The sequence below is a fragment of the Pteropus vampyrus genome, unplaced genomic scaffold, assembly GCF_000151845.1.
Source record: "Pteropus vampyrus isolate Shadow unplaced genomic scaffold, Pvam_2.0 Scaffold568, whole genome shotgun sequence".
Taxonomy (NCBI): Eukaryota; Metazoa; Chordata; class Mammalia; order Chiroptera; family Pteropodidae; genus Pteropus; species Pteropus vampyrus.
The window spans coordinates 597,622-615,254 of record NW_011889349.1 but is presented as its reverse complement, the minus strand read 5'-3'; the positions used below and the strand labels follow the sequence as shown (position 1 = coordinate 615,254).

The 17,633-nt window shown below is 40.4% G+C and overlaps 1 protein-coding gene across 4 annotated transcripts in view; it reads right to left on the bottom strand.

Moving 5' to 3' along the window:
• Positions 1-1,821: 1,821 nt before the first annotated feature.
• The window catches only part of EIF4ENIF1 (eukaryotic translation initiation factor 4E nuclear import factor 1), a 41,467-nt gene continuing 25,655 nt past the window's right edge, over positions 1,822-17,633 (bottom strand). For 3 of the 4 annotated variants that reach the window (XM_011384269.2, XM_011384270.2, XM_011384271.2), the window contains exons 8-19: positions 15,407-15,542; positions 15,012-15,191; positions 14,064-14,296; positions 11,380-11,451; positions 10,742-10,925; positions 9,762-9,841; positions 9,316-9,458; positions 6,685-6,769; positions 5,118-5,250; positions 3,622-3,966; positions 3,179-3,343; positions 1,822-2,573 (exon numbers count right to left, since the gene is read on the bottom strand). In XM_011384269.2, the coding sequence (XP_011382571.1) occupies positions 2,332-2,573; positions 3,179-3,343; positions 3,622-3,966; positions 5,118-5,250; positions 6,685-6,769; positions 9,316-9,458; positions 9,762-9,841; positions 10,742-10,925; positions 11,380-11,451; positions 14,064-14,296; positions 15,012-15,191; positions 15,407-15,542 (1,998 nt within the window). In that variant the 3' untranslated portion in view covers positions 1,822-2,331. The remainder of the gene's footprint in view (positions 2,574-3,178; positions 3,344-3,621; positions 3,967-5,117; positions 5,251-6,684; positions 6,770-9,315; positions 9,459-9,761; positions 9,842-10,741; positions 10,926-11,379; positions 11,452-14,063; positions 14,297-15,011; positions 15,192-15,406; positions 15,543-17,633) is intronic. The other variant, XM_011384273.2, reaches the window with a different exon arrangement.

The following is a 17,633-nucleotide window of genomic DNA, read 5'->3' as shown; positions in this document are numbered from 1 at the left end:
TTTCATCTTAATAGACCCTGGTTTATAAGACAATAGCTGTCTTCTAAAAGGTGTTTGTGCTCTCCATCTGCCTGCCCCGCTTCTTGATTATCACTGACTTTCCCAAGTATTGACTGCTCAACTGCTTCCTTTAGGAGGTACTGTTCTTTCCTACCTGACCCTTGTCCTTAAAAGGTCTTGCATGAGGTCCTCTGTGGCCCTCTGCTGTTTTACTTTTAGGCCTTCTACATCCTTAGCTTCTCTTAACCTTTATTTTGCATACCTTTCCAGCCCTGATTGCTTCTAAACTTGTCTCATGCCTGCCAACTTCCTAAAGTTGCTCCATGTAAGACATCTCTTTTTAGCTGCAACATCACTTTCTCCCATCCTTACCCTGTATCAGGGTCTTAGCTCCTGGAAGAGTTCATTAACTTCCTCTTTCCCTTGATTCCCTCCCATGCACCAAAATAGTTTTGTTATAATCTGTATGTCTAGCTTCTGCTGTGCTGGTGTTAACACTCCATTTTTTCTTTCTGGCTCCATCTCACCAATCACTGGCTAATAAATAGCTTTGCTCTTTACTTGGTGCCTATATTTGTTCATTTCAGTCCTACCATCTTTTAACCTGAAAAGCCCTTACTGGCAGCTCCAACCCAGTCCTCCCCAGCCTACACCTCCAAGTGTTGGTTCAACAAGAAGGAGAAAGAAGCGAAAGGAAAGGTGGAACTGGATTCAGGCATTTATTCTGCCACTGTTACTTGAAACTGCTGTCTAGCTTCTACCTGTGGAAACAAAACATTTGCAAGAATTCTAAACATAGGTGTCTATTTCTGAAGCTGAGGAATCACACTGGGAGCAAATCTTACTGAGGGGGAGGAAGGATAATGAAGTTGAAGTACCAGTTAGAAAGACCTCATGCTTAATTCACAAAGCCAGGTTTTGTTGAAAGGCAACCTGCTTTATATTCATGGAAGTATATGGCAGGGTTGGCAGCTCCAGGTTTATAGGCAACACCCTTCATACTCAAGACTCAGGTTGTTTTTTACTCTTGCAGTCAAAATCCAACCACGTTTCTCTTTACCTGTGAACCAGATAATGGCCTCATTTGACCTAGCATAAAGTCAAAGTAGAGGCTCTATATGGGCAAGTATCAAGAACTCATGAAAATTCACTTGAAGAGCTTGGGAAATAAGTATCACCTCAGATCAGTAGGACTGAAAACCTTCAGTTAGGAAAGGGGCCTCAAGACCGTAGCTATAGTATTCTGCCAGAATCTTTTTCTCCAATGCTTACATGCAATTAAGGTGAATAATGAAAACAACTGAGCCGAGGAATGAGATACAAAACACAAGGAATCAGTTAACACAGGCATTAGAGTCTTAAGGGAAGTTTTATATGCAAAAAGTTAGACTTTAATAGATTGAATCAGAACTGTTGAGGCCCCATTTTTCCTGTAGGGAACTTTGAGCTGAACAGGATGCCAACAAACTATTTACTTTAGCTCCAGGAAATGTGGATTTGTTAGGTAGAAATTACCATATACATGATTATCCAATAAATTGTTTTCACTAGGTGGTTTAATCTTAGAAATTTCTCACAATAATCTATTAGCCACAAGGCTACCTGTAAGGTCAAGTCTAGCCTAAATTTACTCATTGGGGTCTTAAGGCTCAAGAAAGAAGGCCATAGCTTTCTTTTCCTAAATGAGATAAAATTTAATGCCTTGAGTTTTAAAAATTAAAACATCAGATCATTTCCCTCAAGGAACCTACTGAGCCTTAGAGGTCAGCTGGTTGGAAATGAAGAGATTCAAGAAGAAATAAACACAACGATGCCATTCACTTCATTCACACACAGCATATGCAACTTTAATCATCCAAAAGAAAAAGTCCCAAATGTACAAGTGAAAAAAATCCAAACTGTTGACACAGGCTTAACTAATATCAGCTACTTTTATATACAGCTGTATAAGTTCAAAAAAGCTATCCTATATGTATGTACAAAAGTTGTTTATACACAGGTCTGTACATAAGGGTCTATACATTTATTTCCTTAGAACCCTTAGGTGCCACCTCTTGGTGAAGACACCAACACTTCATTCACATATCTTACAAAAAAAGAATGTTTCCAGGATTGACAACACTGTGCATTCTGTGTTCAGACCATGTAGGCTTTACTCGATTGGTTAAGATCCTTCCATCATGCAGACCACACTAGATGCCTAGGCCCTCCCTAAACAGCTTTGCAGAGTGCTCCAAAGTAAAAGCCCGTAAACCAACCCGAGATGAGGAAGCAGAGTCCTGGCCAGGGTGCTACCATAGGTCCAAGCTTAGGTAAGCCTGCCTTCCCTGCTCATTGTCGGTATTCTAATTCATCTACACTGATGACTTTGGCGGGCATGGAGGGCAGGGGCTGCTGTAGCACATCTGAGCCAAACCATTTGGCAAGGCCCACTGGGGAGGTGCTCCTCTGGCTAGGGCGGTGCTCCAGCTGAGAGTGCATGTGAGGCAGGCCTGATCGGCTGGCCACATTTTGAGGGGTTGTCTGAACACTCACAGCTGCTGCCTGGGAAGCAGAGCCTGGAGGATGAAGAACTGTGGGAATAAGAAGGAAGGGTTATTCAGAGAATGAGGGGGAAAGCAGTTATATATCAGGCCTTGCTTTGCTCAAACCCTATCCAGAAAACTCCAAACAGAATTCTTTACCAGATGATTTATTCTAGGGCTTCTTAAGGAAACTTCATTGCAAAATGCCAGAAGAAAAAATTTTGGAAAGCTGAGCTATTCAGAAGCCATCCACGGTGAGAAGCCATCAAAGATCACATGACCACTACTTCCTAGAGTAAGCGGCCATATCACAGAAGCACCAACATTAGCTGGTGAGAAGGCATCTACTCTGGACAGTCCTTATTGCTGAACCTCTTGTGGGAAGATTCTCAGCCTCCTCGCCTAAGAGGTAAAGGACAAAAAAAGCCAGAGCACACTCGGCTCTCCTCCTGTTTTACAGGAACAGGAATTCCAAATCACACAGAGGTTGGTTTACTTCATCTTATTCTTTGGTAACACTCTTATCCCAGTCTTGCGAGGATAGTTAAAGAATGAATTGTCAGTGTCAATTCATCCCCTTCACTGGAAAGTAGTCCAAAGTTTTAATCCTAATCAGCCCATCCCCAGATAACCTGGCCCATTTCTGAACTTACCTGAGCGTTGTAGCTGTTGCTGCATCATTGCCAGATGCAGAGGTGTCCCAGGACGAGGGTTCAGGAGAGGGTGACTAGCAGCAGGTAAAGGGTAAAAGGGCTGACCCAAGATTGGACCAGATATTCCCTGTAGATGAGTAAGATCCATCCCAGGAGGAAGCACACCTATTGGGCAGAAAGAATGAACTTGTGAGAAGTAATCTTAATCTACCTGGAAATTTTCAAGCTTGACTGTACAGTTTTGCTGATTGGAAAGTTTATTAAGAGTGAAGAATACTCAAGTTAGGTTCCTAATCTTTGATTGGACCAATGGATTGACTGAATTGGACCCACTGCTTACCAGTTAGATGGAAAAATATCTAGTCACACCTTTCTAGGGATGAAAACCTCCCATAGTATAGCACTTTATCATTTCTAGCAACTGTTGTTATGCAGAAACTCACCAGCTTGGAGCAAACTTGGAAGATGCTGTGGATGTACTCCCTGGGCCAGCATCCTTTGGACCAACCCTGGGTGAAGCTGGTGAGCAGGCCGAACGATTGGGACATGGGGGACAAGGGGAACTTGGTGGACAGGGCGGAGAAAAGGTGTTCCTGGAACTGGGGATGCCAAGGTGGGTGTTTTTCTTCCAGCTGCTTTAGGTCGATAATCTTGTTCTTTGGTATAACGGTTGGTTTGGGACAGTGGTGTAGAACATGAAGACCGCTGCAACGTTGACAGTTTGGGATTTGTAGTGGGAGAAGAGTCTCGATCAACACTGGGCACAGAGTTGGATGACAGGAGGTTCTCTGTAAGAATCCAAACAGAACATTTTGGTGTTTGCAGACTTCTCCCAAATACTGTCTTCCCAGTGATCTAGTAAATTTCATTTCTTAGCTCACAATCCTTATTGGATCCCAACACATTTAGAGGATCTGCATGATAGGGACCACTGCCTAATGAACAGGCCCAGTCAAGGTCACAGGAGCAGCTGAGGACAGAGTTTGACTAGACCCCAAGTTTTCCGGTCTTCAACACTTTGTTGGAAGTTTATTTCTGCTACTCTAAAAATCCAAAGACTCTGAAGTTAAAAGTGACATAACTCTTTAAGAAGCCCGTGTCTTTATTCTTATAATCCTCTCAACCCAGGAATAGCTATGGGCAAGGGAGCCTGGCATATCAGGCCTCAGCTGGGCACCTTGCTCTGTCCCTATGGCTATGGTCTGGATCTGTGTGAGAGCTAGTCCCATCCTAGTCAGCTGCTTAGGATTAACATGCTTTTTAGCCTAAGGGGAAAATCAAGTTAAGAGTAAAATTATGCAAATCTATCATAACAAAGTTTAAATAGCAATTATAGCCTGGTAAAGGAATCTTAATTGCCTTCTAGTAGGAACAACATGATTTCCTTTTTTCCCCCCAGAAGCTGTCTCATAGGCAAAAAGCTCTGACGCCAATATTCTAGACCTGTGTAAACCTGATTTATTAGAATCTATTTCACCACATCTTTATCAGTCTCAACTCTGCAACTCCTAAAAGCCTCTCACATTTTCTATATACTTCCAAAAGGCTCTCCACAATTCCTATAGACTTCACCCATTGCACAGATTTTGTTGGACACGTAAGTCTCCATAGACTGGAGAGAACCTTTCAGAAGTAAAACTGGTTGAACTATATTAATCTGCCAAATAAATGCACTAATAATTCAACTGTGAAGCCCAAGGATCATTCCTTCCTGTCTACTACTAGCACTCATACCACTATTAGATTGGTCAGAATTTTCAAGTGGCTAAGCAGCTATGAGCTGGTTCAAACTTCTGTCAAACACAGAACTGTGGTCCAGAGCAGCCAGGGGTCTTGCCCAGGGCTTTGCTGAGAATCAGGTCAGGCAGGTCAGCACTCAAGTCCATCCTCTCTGTCACATACTTTCTTGGGCAGTATACCCTCAAAAGCTCTGTTGTACCTTCACTGGCCTTCTGAGTGTCCTCTTTACTGTCACCAAGAGCTGCTTTTCCAGATGCTGGCTCCTCCTTGCTTTTCTCTTTGCTCTCGTACATCTTGCGAATCACTGAGGTAGGGGTGAAGGAAGGAGAAAGCTGTGGAGAAAAACAGTATTAGCAATGCTCTAAATGCCTTTTCCTAATCAAGCTAGAATTAACTGGCCAAACTACTCGGCAAGCTGAAGAGCCCCCCTTATTGGCTACATGTGGCAGAGGCCAACTCCAATGTTTAGTCTCTAGCTATTAGAGGTAAACAAACAGGATGGGCCATTATGGGTGGTAGCCCTGTGCCTCATCCCTTGCTCATAATTCACTGGCATCAAAAACTAGACTTAGTCGTAACATGTAGTTAAAGCACAGAGCTTCTACCTGCCTGTATCTGTGGTGACAGGGACCTCCCTATGTAGTCACCACATCCTCAGCCAGGGTATTAGGCTGGGAAGAGGATAAGAACATGGCCAGAAGTATACTCTGGAGCAAAAGACCTTCTAGCAGGGAAAGGGCATTTTAGAGACAACCTCAGAGTCAAACTTCTCTATATAGCAAGTCCTCACTTAACATTGTTAATAGGTTCTTTGACTTTAAGCAAAGCAACTATATTGAAACCAATTTTACCATAGGCTAATTGATATAAACAAGAGTTAAGTTCTTATAGTGGCTCATCGACATTATAACCAAACGACACAGGACCTGCTGTACTCCTGATGTTTCCCATCTTAATTTGGCTACCAGAAAATTCGAAATTATCTTAATTCTCCTCAGTCACTAGGATTCACTATTTGGGGTCATTTGTTCCTATGTACCAATTTCTACTTTGATGATTTTATTATGCATGCAGCTTTTCTCATTAACCAACCTCAAATCCCTGATGGCAAGAGAGAGCATGAATTATGAACAGAAAAACTCCTTCGTGACCCTGCCTTCCAGGTGCTTAGTGTGTAGACCCACTTGGGGTCCAGAAGCACAGTGTAATAGTTTTTTCCCCATCCATCAGCTTTGACCTAGGTGATAAGAATCTGTGGGGCAGGAAACTTTAACAAAAAGTAATGCCGATACATGAGTCAGTTATAAAACTAGATGTCACCACAAATAAGCAAACCCCAAACCCCTCTGTTCCAGACTTAATTCATATCACTGAGACCTGAATCTGAGTTTGTGAACTCACCAAGTTTCACTGGACATCCCATGATCTGACCCCAGTCATCCCATCGGCTCACCTGCTGTCTTTCACCTCCGTCCTCCCCACTCTGATTGTTCACTTATTTGAACATGCTATATATTGCCTCATGTGCTCTAGCACATACTCGTCCATCTGCTAGAACACACTTGCCCCAATGTAGGGGCTTCATTAGAATCCTAACAGACTGCATCCTGAAAGGGGAAAACCTAAGAAACAGGTATGAAAGACTACTCAATCAGTTATTCCTGTGGAAGGCACTCAAGGACATTTGGACTACATAGTGATACACCATAGGCTCAACCAAACATGGAGAAACCTAGAAATCATTCACAAAGGCAAAGGTCACTGACCATGCTTGTGATGGAGGCTGCGGGGGCAGGGGAAGAGGAATTCCCTCTGTGCACGGGTGCTGGTGACTTGGTCACTCGCTGTTGCCTGTGAACAAACCAAGTATCATTGTGAGCCCTAAGCTGCTTAAGCTCCAAGTCCTAAAATCAGAAAATACTCAAGACCAGCCTAAGACTTTAACATCCTATTTTCCTTATCCAATTCAATTTCCCAAGCATCAAAATATGTAAAACCACATGCCAAGTTCTGAGAGAAGACAAAAGCTTACTGAAACATGGTCCTGGGCCTTGCAAGAACTTTCATCTGGTGAAGGAGATACTAACCTTGGACAAACCAAGGCATGCAGATACTAGGTACCAACAAGGTATAATGGGAAAATGAGGGTTAGGAGGAATGATGGGATAATTCTATTGAAGGGACTTTGGGAAGGAGCTGCATTAAATTGGGTGTGACTAATTAGAAGCTACAAGATGGAGAATAATGATTCAAGTAGAAGGAAAAGGTAAAGGTACTTGGGAAGGCCTTAGGAATGTAGGGTTATCCAGAGCTGGTATATAGTTTATTTACGGACTATACCAGTGAAATGGGCTAACGAGGGCCTTCATTCTGTGGGCCAGGCTGTACACCGGAGGGTAGGGAGCAACAGTGACTAGCACATGACTGGCATAGAACTGATGCTCTGTGAGACACTGCTTCAAATACAGCGCCAACAGTTTTAGCTATTTTAAGACCTAGTTATATTCAACATTCCACACCAATCCTAGTCTACACAGGGACTAGGTCTCCCAAAGTTTAAAAGAACAGACTTCCGTTCTCTTCCTGGACATTCTACTTATTATTCTCTCTTAACTTCAAAGAAAACAGGAAAACAGCTGATGAAAAAATAAATAGCTGGTGAGAAGAATGAATTGTGAGCTCACTGACTAATGAAAACTTCACTGCATTTCAGCCATGTCAGATCTTGTACCATACCAGAAAGGCCAAAACCCAAGTATAGTCAATGATTCTGGGAAGTTCTCAGAATCATATGCAGATGGGAATCCTAAACCCATGGATTCTTTCCAGTATGTACCAGGTAAGCCCTATTGCTGCCATACTGAGATTCTGAATATGACAATGAAGGGAGACAGATCAGTAGTGTTCTGAGTGATTAAGACATAAACCTGAAATCAGGTGATTCTGCAACGACCTATGATTTATTCCTTCTGATAAACATACTTGAACATCTACTATATACTAGACACTGTTCTAGGTGCTGAGGATACAGTAAACAAAACAGACAAAATATCTCTGGTCTCATTACATTCTTATGGTTGCAGAGTAGAGAGGGGTTACTATGGGCAGGGAGACAGACAATAAATAGTATGCTAGAAGGTGTTTAAGTACAATAAAAAAATAAAACAAGGCAAGGAGAAAGTCCCATCTGTTGGGGGTTACAACTATATATATAGGGTTTTCAGGGAGGGCCTGAGAGGCTGACATTTCATCCAAAACATGAAGGCTCTACTGACATTGACTTGAGTCTACTTACAAGTTTCAAGTCAGTCACACTTTAAAAAACTTAAGTTTCTGTATGTGTAAAATGCCGTTATTTGTCCCATCTACTACACAGGGTTGTTGCTAAGAGCAAAGAAAATTCTGGATTTCAAAAGTGTTTTGAAAGTCAACAAATTATGTCAATGAATATTAGATAACTCCATTATTTTGTAGAGAGAAATCCAGTGACCGGGGTGGGGGCGGGGAGGGGCTCAGCAGACCAGTCCTGAGCTCTCTATTTAGGCTGAGGGCTACTACAGATAAGATGCATTTATATAAGGGTACAGAGTACTTAACTGGTCTCAATGTTTTCTGAAAGTGTCAGCATATAAAACCAGCTGAAGCAAGACACTGAGACATGAATATGGCAAAACTTAAGTATCACATCAAAACAAATGCTTCTTAATTACCAAGTACTGTACAAGCAGGACTAAACTGTCCTTAAAGGCTGGACGGTGGTCACTTCTGGGCGAGAAAAGGGGTATTACTGGGAAAGGGCACATGGAGTGCTTCTGGGTAGCTAATAAAGGAGTTTGCTTTATACTAAGCTATACATTTGTTTAATGCATTTTATTTTACAATAAAAAAAATTGCCAACACCCCCCAACTTATGATTCATTTAATTTTACTATTTGTTGCAACTAGCAGAAAAAACAAGAGAGTGAAGTCCGTAATCATTTGGTAATGGCTCTGATCAGAAAATTCATCAAACCCATCAGGTCTGACCAACGAACTCTTGATCAACAAACCTGCATCACTGGATAGTCTGATAACAAGGAATCTATGAGGGAGGAAGCTAGGTGTTTTACTTTCCATTACCTCATAAGAATAACTGCAAATAAGGAGCGATGCTAGCTACATTTGTGAAAATGAATCTTTTAAATCAAGAATAAAATTATATGGGGTGAAAAGCCTATGCCAATACTATAGAATTCAGTATTATTTCCTCTTCTGAACATCTAGAGTGAGATGGTACTCTCACCATGTATTGTACAATGTATCAGTGTATACAACAGAATTCTACTGTGGATAACTAATTTGCTAATCTGAGGAAAATTAGTTTGCAAATTCATACACGAGTAAGATTAGTAACTTACTTGTTTCTGAATCCATCTCTGGTTCTGTCCACTTGTGGTTTGCCAAAACCAGGCTGACAGAAGTTTGCTGCCTGCACTGCAAGGTCATGCGGTAGGGCCAGCCCCTCCAAAGCTGCCTGTTGCAATTCTAGCTGGCTCATCTGCTGAACAGAAGTGGCAGAGGAGGATCAACAGAAGAATGAGGACAGTCAATGAACTTTATACAAGTCTCTCTTTGCTCTCTTAGGTATGTTTAAGCAGCAGCTGAGAAATTAGATACTGTGACCTGACTAAACTATGCTGCTATCCACTGAATAGAATTTTAACTATTTATGACTTTAATTATTTACTTGAATTATATTTTAAAATCACTTCCGAGAACTATAGCAATTTTAATTCTCCATCCCACAAACAATAAGGATGAAAAGCAAGCAACAGACTGAATTTGAGAAAGAGCTCAGCTGGACCTGGGCCGTAACAGGGCTCATGGGCTTGCGCATGCCTTGGAATGGATCTCCAAGTAGCTGCTGTGGTCCTGGTGTGAAACCTGTTGGGAAAGTTACAGTATCACCGAGTGTCAAGACAGCACTTGTCCATCAGAAAGGCATATCTAACCAATGCATGCTGTTCCTGAATACCATCTTTCAAGAATTATTGACTTCCTTGGCTGGTGATGTCCCTTGTCTTCTGTGCCCCCCCATAGTGGGCTATGTAGACCTCGATTAGCACTTAATGACCTGAATTGCTGCCGTATCCATATTCCCCACTAAGCTGTCAGCTTTGTCCTTTTCAGAGCTGAGACCTCTACCTGTGAGAGAAGAGCTTTTCTAGCCAGTGATTTGGCCCATTATCACCAAGCCTACTGATATCAATGCTCTGAGGTTCACACTCTTTCCATTCTATCTACCTGTGGAAGGAAGACAAAAACTCCAAAGCTTTGACTGGCAGGTACCAGAGTGGCCAGAAGCCTAAAGTAGTCCAGGGTTGTAGGGACACTATGAGATTCTGCATACTTTGCTAAGATAGCTTTCTGGAAGTGTTTCTTCCATTAACATTCTGATTTAACCACAAGACCTCAAAGTTGTGTACCAAGTTCATTAGGTTGGTAGAAAGCCACTACTCTGACTTCTCTATCAAGAAAAAAACCTAGAAAGCCAAATTAACTTTCTGGGGTTGAATTCCCCAAATAAGGAAGAAGACTAAAGAGCTGGATCCAGTTTAGATCAATCTCAAGAGAAAAAACTATGCCATGAACATATTTATCTAGAGCTCTGAGCAGTTGGATAATAAACTATCTTCCACATTTGTGTCTCCACACATTTCTTTTTAAAGACTTCAAGGACACTGATGAAAAAAGACTTTGCCAGTTCTAGGGGACAAGTATAACTTTGTGGGGGGAGCAGAGGTAGGGGGTGCAGCACAGTGGGGAAAGATGGACAGTATTTACCAATTGGTGATGGTATTCGAGGACGAAGGTAGTCTGCTGAGGCTGCTCGTGTTTGAAACACCTGTGACAAGGGAGGAGAGGGTGCTCTTTGGCCCAGTAAAGATGCTGTAGGCTCCAAGCTCCCCATAAGGCCACTCAGAAGATTGGAAGAAGCAGGCCTCTGAACTGGTGGACCCAGAAGTTCCTAAAGGCAGAAAAGTCAAATCCTTGTGAATAAACCTTGTTCTCTGTCCAAGTCAGAGGCTATGGATTAACTTTTGGAAGCCAAAGATGAATCTCACTCATGCTCCACTGAAGGACTTAGCATGTGTACATGCAACACATTTTTCTGAATGTTCAGCTAGCAACATTTGCTCTAAGTTAGTGCTACAAATACTGGTTAGATACTTTAAGTTTCCACAAAAATTGCAAACCTGCAAACTGGAAATCAAGGACTTATTGTGTCATCTTTTTTTAGCCACCTCCCCATCCCACTTTGAGATTAACAGTGACACATAACTGTATCAGTTAGTGACATATCCTCAATTGCCAGGCAACATGGATCATTCTCTAAGGCCCAGAGCAGGACCACTACAAAAAACCAGTTCAGAGCACTACTGTTCAGGACTCCGAGGCCTTGGTATAGGATTGTGAAGTACCTGCAGGATGTTCTTAGGGACAGGCTGGCCTGGAATTTCAGCAGGGGACATCAAATGGCTTTCAAGGTTTCGCTAAAAAAGTCAAAGGAAAACTGGTTTTAACCTTCTTACACTCTTAAGAGATTAATTGGGGACCACAAGAAAGCATTAAGAACTCTCCAGGGAGTTGGCACTTATCAGCAGAATGATGTCAAAATCACAGAAAACTTAGATCAACTTGTTCTACTCCCTCATCTCAATAGGTCCCAAAGAGATCTTAGAAAAGAATCATCACATGTGCATGTAATGTCCACTGAGAGACCCTTAGACAAGGTCTTTTCCTTCCTGAGGTAAGCTTAGTCCATTTCACTGTTTCTAACACTGTGACCAAAAAAGGGGAAAAGAAATGGTGAAATAGGGGAGCACTTATTTAGTAAAAGCCACATATAGGAATCTTTGATAACTCAGACTTTGGTTTTTGAGGCAACCTTTGCTACCCATTACCTTTAACAAGATTTACAGACCACAGACGGTACCAAAAACCTAGTAAACAACATGCAGGTTTGGCCAAAATTGTTATATTTCAGAGTTTCATATTTCAGGAAATTTAAACTTTATAAGCAAGCTGTTTCAAATGTGTCTTATATACAGGGTGATATTCGAATCCTCCACTTTTTGCTTGATTAATGCAGCAGCAGTCATGTTTTGCATCCAACTTGCATTACTCCTGCACTTCAGTTCACCCTCGTGCCTATTTAGCTCTGCCTAAAGTGCTTTCTCTGGTAGTTTCCCTTCCACTAGGTGGAGATGCCGAGGTACACAGCAATGTCCTCAGGAATGACAAATAGCTCAAAGATATCCAAGTGTTTTATGGTTGGTTTTGGAATTGGGACTGAACACAGATGATTTTAATGAGATAGCCTCAAAAGTCATTTAATTCTGTCTAACAAATAGACGGCTTTATACTACATGGCTTACTATATTTGGAGGATACAGTATATAATTCATTTTGAAATGGATTAGATGGAATCCATATGTCCCATTTGGGGGATAAAACAATGTGATTGAACCGAAACAGAGGGGCAGATCAGAAATAGTAGACATAACACACATAGCCATAATTAAAGACTTGATTTTAGAAGTAGATCATGACTCAATAACAAGTGTAAATCAAGCAGTATTTTGAGATAATATCTGGTGCACTTATTATATACTTTCCTTTGTTGCTTTCTTTTCTAGGTTAGATTGAGTTTGTTACTCTTTGCCTAGCAACTTGAATTATATCATCCATTCCTTTACATAGGTGTTTGAGGCTCATTTCCTCAGCTGAAACCAGATATATTTCAGAGCCCTGAAACACATTAAACCACTTACCCTCATAACTCAGGGTCAATTGTATTAATGTCAAACCCTAGAATCATATCTGAAACAAAATGTTCAAAAGCATTGGGTTAACTGTTGCATTTCTCTGCTCCCATTTCTTTATTTACTGAAGTAAAAGAAACTACTTATAAGTTCTGACCCATATCATTGCAATGAGTACCCAGTCACCAAGAAACAAAAATAACAAGAATGGAGAATAGGATAGTTTGTGATCTTTTAGTATGGTTCTCATTTGAAAAAATTTGTAGCTAATAATTCTTTGTACAGAAATAACTCTAAGGCAGTTTATGAGAAACACTCCCCTATAACTGGCATGGTGTGGTCAGATACATAGGAATAAGTCTACCTACCTGAGATGCCCCCTTTCAGAAGCAGAGAGTCAGTCCCAGCAGTAAGGCCAGGAACGATGACACCTCTGTTGGAATCTCTATCACTAACTGCTGGTCATGTAAGAAACACCAAAAATCAGTTGCCTTCCCATGGTACAAGGCCCAGTGAATCAAACACCTATCACGACGATAGTTAACTTGTAGTTCTCAGACAAGAAGGTGTAAGGAGAAAACAAGAGGCAAAACTCAGAAGTAAATTTGCTATAACTTAGCAACTGGAATAGTCTGTTTTTATTATTCAGATTTACCCTGTATCATCACTTTGTATCACCAAGGGACAGCAATATTGACATATAGGCCGTCACTGAGGACCACCTTCTAATGTGTTATGATGAAGACCAGTATGTGCTACACACCTGCATTTATTAACATGCAGTCACCTTTTAACCTAACTTCATGCCTAAAGGTGTTTTACAAGTTTGGAGCCATAGCTTTTTATATTAATAAATTAACAGAATACAATTGTCTTGAAAAATCCATTCTAGATACTTACAAATGATTCATATAACTGCCAACCGCCAAATCAAGAAAGCAGGTAATCCCAGGTATTTGGGAATAATTAGAAGGTGTGAAAAGATGGGACTGTAAAAATTCAGTAAGTTATTTTAACTTAAGTAGCTGAATAAACAGAAAACCTTCTTTGGAGCTCATCCAAAAAGATATATACCTTTTTTTTTTTTGGCAGTAACTTAAGTTATGATTGAATCTTTCAATCTTTATACTTGTCATCCCCAGTACATATAGATTAACCACAAACCTGCTTTCTCAAGTAACAAACAGATAGTAATAATTAAAGAACACACAAAAGCATCAAGGACCAAATGACTACTAAAGAATTTCCAACTTACTCAAAATACCTTTTTAAAAATCCATTTATTGTGGGGAAGAGAAAGAGAAAAGGAGAAAAGGCTGGGGTTTGTGCCAAATACTTACGCTGACTTTGGGCTGAGAAGGCAAAGTCCCACTTGCCTTCATGGTGCTCACTAGCTTGTTGAACGCAGTCATGTCACCATCTTTTTTGAGCTGTCGATTGCTGGTTACAGCATTCAGCGTCTCCTCTAAGTGTTCTGCCATGAAGGGAGTAGAATTCTTCACTTGTTGGTCCACCTTCAAGCCCTTGAGCCCTGCTTCTACCTCTTCCACTGAAAGCACAACCCCTGAATGTGCTGAAAGGTTAAGAAAGTCCCGGTTAAGCCAAGCAAAGGAATATGAGGTAGGAATTCTCTTTGGCTACCATGATAGTTAAGGTGAAAAATAAAAAAGGCTGACACCAAAAACAGACAATCTGAAGACATTAAAATCACTGTTACTCAGTGGGAATAAGGCCATAATTGCGCACTTAGTAAGAGATGGCATAATAACCTAAAATGTTTAGGTGACAAACTAGGGGACCACAACTGCGGTGCTATGGTTTAAGACTTGATAAGGTCCTGCTGCACATCCTGCAGGAGGATCTCTATAATGAGTGTTCTGGAGACTTGTTACCAGGGACAGGAATCCCAGCTAGCCCAACATCAGCAAGACTGCTACCAGCCACTATGGTTATTATATCACTAAGGTTTTATGTTGAGGCTTACAACCTAAGCAAGAGCATGGCAGAAAGATGTGAGAAGCTAAGTTATGCTGAGGACTACAACATTCACTGGTGTTATAATTAGGCTCTAGGTAAGAACGACTTGGTGGAAAAGTTCTTATTATAGGGCACACTGACTACCAAGTTCTCAAAGTGGTGGTACTGTCTGATAAAGTTTTTTCAAGAACATTAAACAAAACCCTATTTAACCATTTAACTTTTGATGAAATAGTATGTTAGATTTAACTGCCTTAAGACAGCACTCAAGCTTTTTCAGACACCTAAAGCAGACTCTAATAAACACTTACAGCTCTCTTTTAGTTTTTCTTTATTTGCAGAAAGGCTGGAAAGAAGAGGTTTTAAATCCACTTTGGCTTTCTGTAGCATTTCTAAAATATCCACTTTATTTTCAGCATGGTCTTCCAATGGTATAGGAGCAAAATAATTCCCCGAATTCTGTCCAGGGGAGAAGATGGCTTGCTCCAGACCTAATATTGCAAATAAATATATTCATAATTAATAGTCCCAATAAAGCACAGAAATATATCTTCAATATTATTGAAAGGACACAAATTGAAGACTTTTTTTTTGTACCCAAAGACCCTTTAACCCTAATGGACCCCTGACTCAAATGAAGGAAGAATGAATAATGTTAGAGAAAATTCAAGTCTTTGTCTAAGGCCAGAATCTGAAGCCATTTTACCTGCAAGTCTCTCCAGTTCTTCATGGGGCGTTGACCCAAGACTACTGGACCGGCTTCCAGATCGGCTCGGGTTAGAGAACCACCTACTGAACCGACTGGCAGAGACTGACCCTTCTCCTAAAACATCTTCTATCATCTAAAGGGAAAAACAAAAAGAGCTAAGATAATAGTTCCTAGGTGAAAAAAGACAAGGAGGTTCAAATTTTAAGAAAGGGCCACTTACTTTGAAACTTCCTTTGAAGCAGTTGACCTGAAGGTAAACACCCTCAGAATTTAGGATTTTGAAAATCTTTAATTTTTCTTCCCCTCCTGGGTCATTTCTGAGTAACCCAAACTTGGGCATAATCAACCACATACTTTGTAAGAATATAAAAAAGCAAAACCCCTGGGCCACAGAAAATGTTTTAGTTTTCTATCCTTTGCCTCATTAGAAATTCCATGAATTACTGAGTGTTCTTAGAGTAGAGGTCCCCAACCGCCAGGACCGTGGACCTATATTGGTCTGTGGCCTGTTAGGAACTGGGCTGCACAGCAGGAGGTGAGCAGCAGGCGTGAGCAAAGCTTCATCTGTATTTGCAGCCGCTCCCCAGTGCTAGCATCACTACCTCAGCTGTACCTCAGATCATCAGGCATTAGCTTCTCATAGGAGCACCGGTCCCTGGTGCCAAAACGGTTGGGGATCGCTGTCTTAGAAGACAATTTCAAAATCAAAATCAGCACCAGGAGTGAAGCATTTCATTGCCAAGCTGATGAGTGGCCCTCAACTAAACATCAGGTATGGAGAGCTGATGAAAGAAAATCCTTGCTTCCAACATTCTTACGGTTGTAATAAACATCGTAAAATTCAATGCTGATAATTTCAGAAGCCAAGAGCTAAACAATAGAGCTCATAAAGATCACAATTCCAAATCAAGTTCAGAAAGTGTCAGAATGTGAAAGATATATTTTTAACTGATTTCTATTATCTGTTTGAACTTAGTGGAAAGAGTTTTCAAGTGCTTGTTTTAAATCTGACTTCTATGGTTTTCGGCTTAATTATAAGGCCAACTAAAGGATGCATTATGATCAGAAATAATTTCTTCAATACTATTTCATAACAGTAATTTCTGTTACCAATCCTTCTTAAAAACTAGATTTAAACATTTTTAGTTTTCAATTCTACCCTATCATAAATCCAGTTAAACATTCAAATTGATCTTTATGCAGTGTTATCAATATTTATAAAAGACAAGATAAAGCAAACATCCAAAAATGAGGCATATCCTTCAAAATGAGGCATAAACTTTCACTTCTATACCCATAATAAAAAGAAAACACATTTTCCCCTAACTGGTACATGTATGACAGAGTTAGTGACTGTTTTATCTTAAGTGTGGAACCCAGAATTTCCAAAGTTCGGCAGTGGAAGGTTATATCCTTTTTATCTGGATGAATTTTCTCATAATACATACCCAAATTAAGCCACAAAATACTTCTCTTGAACACAAGACTAATGGATTTTAATTCAAGACACTAATTTGATTATTTGTGGTACTTCGATTTTCTGAGGTATTAGTTTCAATCAGAGGTCACTTGCAGAATCTCACACCTTTATTAATGCTGACTTTTAAGTGCACTAATTTTGCAATAATTAAAGTATAAGAGAAGTATGAGTGATGTGGCACTGTGAAAAATTGGGAATTGTACCCAAGATACAATCACCTTAGTGATAAATAGGTATTTTATAAGCAACTAAAAGCTACAGCTATTAAAAGTATTTTAATGTTGAAAAATTTGAAATGAGCAAAAATGGCTTTACATTTTAATCACTTCCTCTGATCATACTGTATGGGAAAAAAATCAGAAAATACACAGGAGGAACATGAAAAAGTAAATAAAGGACATGAATATAAAGTATCTGGACATTTTCTAAACATATGGCAATAAGTGTTGAGAAAGTTGTTTCCATATTTTGATCAGTTACAAACTTTGTTTCACTACGAGAAGTTTTATTATAGCTGAACCATAAAAAGTAGAAACAAAGTTACTTTTACACACATTTACTGGAAATGCCCATTTCAAGAAACTGAAACATTTTAAACTTGAAAAGAATCCTTAAGAGTTTATCTAGTCATTCATTTTTACCACAGAGTGAGCTGGGATGCTCTAACAGCAGTAGTGCCCCCTCCTGCTCCCTGGAGACCTGGACCCATAGCTCTGACTTCTTGGTCAAGACATCCTCTGCTAC